The 5,584-nt window shown below is 40.2% G+C and overlaps 1 protein-coding gene across 1 annotated transcript; it reads right to left on the bottom strand.

Annotated features, from left to right (window-relative positions):
- Positions 1 to 293: 293 nt before the first annotated feature.
- LOC117305682 (elongation of very long chain fatty acids protein 6-like) lies at positions 294 to 5,325 on the bottom strand. The gene is made up of 2 exons (XM_033790544.1): positions 5,111 to 5,325; positions 294 to 1,492 (listed from the first exon to the last, which is right to left on the bottom strand). Exon 2 carries the CDS (start codon positions 1,472 to 1,474, stop codon positions 566 to 568), a length of 909 nt encoding a protein of 302 aa, XP_033646435.1. The 5' UTR covers positions 1,475 to 1,492; positions 5,111 to 5,325; the 3' UTR covers positions 294 to 565.
- Positions 5,326 to 5,584: the final 259 nt, after the last annotated feature.

The following is a 5,584-nucleotide window of genomic DNA, read 5'->3' as shown; positions in this document are numbered from 1 at the left end:
AACAATTATATTACTCTAGACTAATCTTGACAAACATTTTTTTGAATTGCAATGAGTTATTATTATCTCATTTTCTAATCTAAGCAAATTTATAGTCTGTGTTGGACTCGACAATCTGTTAATTGCAGTGGACACTATGAGTAATTTTTTTCAAAAATATTGTAGCATAAAACCTTATTTGGTAACTGGTAATGAGTATAGGGGACCTGTTGATAGTTTAATACATTTTGAGAAAGAACTAATTTTCTACAAATTTGATTTTGAGGTCTCGAAATGAAGCATCTGAAAGGATACCACTTCGTTTGACAAGTTTTATTTATTATTATCTCGCAACTTTGACAACCAACGTGTGTTATTTTATGCATATGCGGAGTTTATGCGGAGTTTAAACTGTGCAAACAAACCTCAATCTGATTTCTTCTAAGACTGTGTACTCCATTACTAAAAGCATTGCCAATATAATATGATCGGCCTTATCCAGCTTAGTGCCGTGGAATTAGTGCAAAAAATAAGCAAAAGGGAAAAACTGTGCATACAAAACAAATTATTTTTTTTCAGTTTGATTCTATTTTCTTCGATGAACTCCATTATCTGTGTTCGTGTTAACTTGTTGACTTTTACCTCCATTACTTAAAACGTTACCATTACTAATATCCGACTTAACCGGTTTAGCGCCAGCGGGTTTAGCGCCAAAATAAGCCTTGTGGAAAAACTGAGCGAACAGAATGAGATAGCTGAAGTACAGGCTGACGGATAAGACCAAGACACCGGAATCGATTTCACACGGCACCCCAACGTAATGCATGATGGCTGCGTAGACCACGACAACAGTCCCCATAATCATCTGGACAATCTGCAACGATGTTATCGACATTGCCGCAACGCGGGGTAGCTTGAAGCCAGCTGCTCGCAGACCGAAATATGGATACATCAAGCCATGCACGACGTAATTCATGGCGGTGAACCACATCCCGGGGGCGGCACGGTCGCTGTAGACAGCGAAGACGAAGAGAGGGACGGTTGCGTGATGGTACCAGTGAAGCAACATCAACTTCTGCTTGCGGACGACGATAAAAAAGGTATCGCCAAGCTCAGGGACTTTGGACAAGGTGAACAAGAGACCCCAAATACCCACAAAATCTTTGTGGTAGTAATATCCATTACACACCGATGACCGCCAGCCGTTTTCCATCACGCCCTTCGTCAGGACAGGAACAGTCCGCCACGCCCCGAAGATGCTAAACCCACCCAGGAGCACATTCCATAGGATAAGGAGCCCCTTAAGACGATAGGCGGGGCGGTTCTCCATCCATCGACGACCAGAGAAGACTAGTAAGATGTAGAGAGCAGAGATTGGGATGCTCCAGAGTTTATACTGGGTTGTCCACGCCAGCCACCAGTCAATGTCAAAGTTCTCTTCAAACGTGAAGCGGTCTTCTGGCTTGGTGCCTTTGTATACCATCGTTTCAGCCATCGTATTAGGTATGTCTGCCTGAGTGATAAGGAAAGGAAAAAGGAAAAGGACATTATTAATCCGTCTATACGGTAGTGGCAAACTGAGTTGATGACTAAAAAAGCAGGGCGGACTAAACACACTGCTGACACCGACATCTGTAAATATTCAATGCATTTAGGTTTATCGCGAATAGCAAAATATCAAGAGAGGGCGCTGTTCCGCCAAGCATGCTGAGTAATGAAAGGGGGCATCCAGGAAAGGGGGCATCGGTAGCCCGGGTGCATCGCATGACATGCCCACGTCGTGAATGACAACCTACCGCGGACGACGAATGCCCCCTCTGCCTAACCGTGACACATTGGGGTTCTGAATCACGACAAACTTAACGGAGGAAACAAACATTATCTATAGGGCCCTATGATTTAATAATACTATGAGCAAGAGTAACCTCTGTATCTCTTTTCTGATACATGTAGTTGAGTCGGCAAATGTCTAATCTAAAGACATATCACACCAACGCAACCTTTGCGCAATTGCCACGGATCCAATGTGTTAGCAAATGGTTAGTGTTACTTATAAAATTATCATTAACTCGAGTACCTAATACTTTTTAATAGTAATTTTTTTATTTATAAAGCACTGAGCAGTGACCCACAAAAATCGAGTTATCTCCCATAATAGGTACCAAGCTCATCGATCAACCAAAGTCATTTTGGTCATATGTTAAATTAATGAGAACAGACAACCTAGGAATTCCAATATTGAGGACCAAAACCAAACTTTGTACAACTAATGCGGACAAAGCCGGAGCACTCAACTCGCACTTCAAATCTGTCTTCACAGAAGAACCATGCTCCAACATCCCTAACAAAGGACAATCACCATATCCATCCATACCACAGCTCACCATAGGCATTGCAGGAGTGGAGAAACAACTAGCATTTCTTAATCCAGCTAAAGCTGGTGGTCCTGATGAGTTGCCACCCAAGCTCCTGAAGACAGTCGCACATGAACTGGCACCTGCACTTGCATTTCTTTTTCATCAATCCTACACATCGGGAACTGTACCAACCCAGTGGAAGCAAGCTCTTGTAACCAGTATTTATAAAAAAGGTCCTAAATCTGACCCAGCAAACTATCGTCCAATTTCCCTCAACTGCGTCTTCTGTAAAGTGATGGAACATCTGAGTGCACACAACATACTTCTAGACTCACAACATGGGTTCAGGGAAAAGCTCTCAACTGTAACTCAACTAATATCATCATGCCAAGGCTGGGCGCATACTCTCCAAACTCGTGGACAAGTTGACGTAGTACTTCTAGACTTCAGCAATGCGTTCGACAAAGTGCCCCATCAACGACTATCAGCCAAGCTAGGTTACTACGGCATTCAAGGTCCAACCCTGGATTGGATTAACTCTTTCTTGCATAGCAGAGTACAGTCAATGGTTCACACTCCTCGTGGGAAAATGTCTCATCGGGTGTTCCTCAGGGCTCAGTCCTTGGCCCCGCCTTATTCCTACTATACATAAATGACATCCAAGATAACATCCAGTCAAGCATGCTGTTGTTCGCCGACGATAGTATTGTTTACAGGGAGATAGAGAACCAAAATGATCACCTTATCCTTCAGAGAGATCTTGAAGCCCTCGCAGATTGGTCCTCAACCTGGTTGATGCACTTCAACGTTAAAAAGTGTGCCATCCTTTCTGTATAACGAAGTAGTGCAACCCAAGTACCTTCCATTACAACATCTTTGGACAGACGTTCGAGCGAGTTGACCAACACGAGTATCTCGGAGTCACCATATCTCACGATCTTCGATGGGATGACCACTGTAACAATTTTTATTTTTTTTAATAACTGCATACTGTATATTTCGATTAAGCGTAAAAAATATTCTGTCTATATTAAATTAAAGAGAATATATCATAGATTGGTTTCTTATCTCCTGAAACAAAACATTACTGGTCTAAAATGGGGGAAAACGGAATGTTATGAAGTGTGTGTGTTTTAAAGGGGGTTGGGGGTGTGTTACTACCATGCCTTATGTCTGATATCTCTCAATTCTAATATAGTAGCCGTGGGACAAAAATGTAATTATTATATTTGTTAAGTAATAATTGAATAATATTTTTGATTTATTTTGCAAGCCATACTAGCTTCGGAATATTCAATAAAATACCAACCAATGATATATGACATTGCTCCAACCAATGTCGTGCATGCATTTAAGCACTGTTAATTGCGGACTGTCTCCAGGGCTGTATGCTTCGTTTTTGAAAGGGCAAGGGCACCAAGGCATTTTCTTCTTGGTAAAGGGCTCGGATCACTTTCCGTATGGCGCCACCACTTTTTCACTAATTTTTACAAAAAGGGATATCTCATTGAGGTAAATTAGATACTATATTATTTCATATCGAATGAAAAAGTGGTGGCGCCATACGGAAACTTTTCCAAGGGCTCCCTATGATAAAATTGCAAATTTGTACTGGAGCATTTCAAGGGCACCAAGGCAATGACCAGGGGACACAAAGGCAATCGCCTTCGTTGCTTCCGTGAAGTATCGGTCCCACTCAAAAATTTAATGTGTGTTTTTTTTCAAATCATCTATCCAATTTTTTAACAATAACACTTACTCATACTGTTATTGTTAAAAAATTGGATAGATGATTTGAAAAAAAAAACACACATTAAATTTTTGAGTGGGAACAATGTTCCTGGTACCTACTGAAAACACATGACCACCAGGATAAATTCATTAATAATTAATACCATAGACTAGAGAATATCCTGGTGTCATGTGTTTTCAGTAGGATAACAGAAGTAATCAAAAACTAAATATTTTTTTTTCAAATCATCTGTCCATTTTGTTTACAATAACACTTACACTTCATGGTGTGTTGAAATTTTTCAAGTTTTGGTTTTACGTTGCGAGAGACAGTCCGCCATTAAGTGCTTGTGCTTGCACGACGTTGGAGCAACGTAACATGTTTCACACCTTTAATTACATTTTTGTCCTAAGGCATTTTGGCTACTATATTTAGAATCCAGAGATATCATAAGGCATGAAAGTAAAACACCCCACCCCCTTGAAACACACACACACTAGCTTCTTTCAGGAGATAAGAAACCAATCTATGAGATTTTCTCTTTAATGTAGACTTAATATGTATTACGCTTATCGGAATTTATTACAGTATTCAGTAAATCAAAAAAAGATTTGTTTTTGTCATTTTCACTTAAAATATTTTAATATTTTCCCCATATCGACACACCATAGAATCCCAAATAGTAACCACCTCACGTGATCCATCTAGTGACTAAAGCAGAATGAAACTCAATCTAGCAGATAGTAATTTTGTTTTGAACTTTTGAGGTTGGATGATGTTTCTTCGACTCATTTGAATGTTGGCATAATAATGCACTAGTGATTAGTACCAAAAATCAATCATTTTATAAATGTTTGAGCATAACCAACGACAGGAAACTTTATTCTCAGCATGATTAAGCCTGATGAAAATACAGACCGTGAGTAAACTGCATAGCTTCTACAACCGGTGCAGCTTGCACAATCTCGCGGTAAACGGGAATCAAAGTTGGGGACCGATAACGTATGACGCTACGATACTGTAGACCAGAGAATACACTTACCTTCTCTGCTAATTTTATAGACCTACGGCAAGAGTTTGTGCTACTACCAATGCACGGAGCTTTCCAGATGTACTTTGAGGCAAATTTTTAGAGTAAACATGTAAAGAAATCCTGAGAAAACGCAGCCCTAAATCGCATGAACTCAGAGCGTGGAAACTCCTTGATGTTTCAAAAGATCATCATCATAATCATACGATCCGACCGACCACCGCACACGCGCTTTTACAGTCTCAATTTAAAGTCTTACGTCATGATATTTGTCCAGAAGGGGGCGCTATTTCACGCAATAGCCTATCTCACGTAGACAAAACTCACAATATTAAAGACTTGAAACTAAGTCTAACACGCGCATGGAATGGATGGCGTCTCTCGAACAAGCCGGCACAAATAAAAACTTGTTACTCAACTCTTTTTGACATACATTTTCTATACATATAATGTTTTCTTTAACAGGACTTCATAGTTCTAAAATGC

Source organism: Asterias rubens, unplaced genomic scaffold, assembly GCF_902459465.1.
Source record: "Asterias rubens unplaced genomic scaffold, eAstRub1.3, whole genome shotgun sequence".
In the NCBI taxonomy this organism is placed as follows: domain Eukaryota; kingdom Metazoa; phylum Echinodermata; class Asteroidea; order Forcipulatida; family Asteriidae; genus Asterias; species Asterias rubens.
The sequence above is the reverse complement of the archived record's forward strand: the minus strand, read 5'-3'. Positions and strand labels throughout refer to the sequence as shown.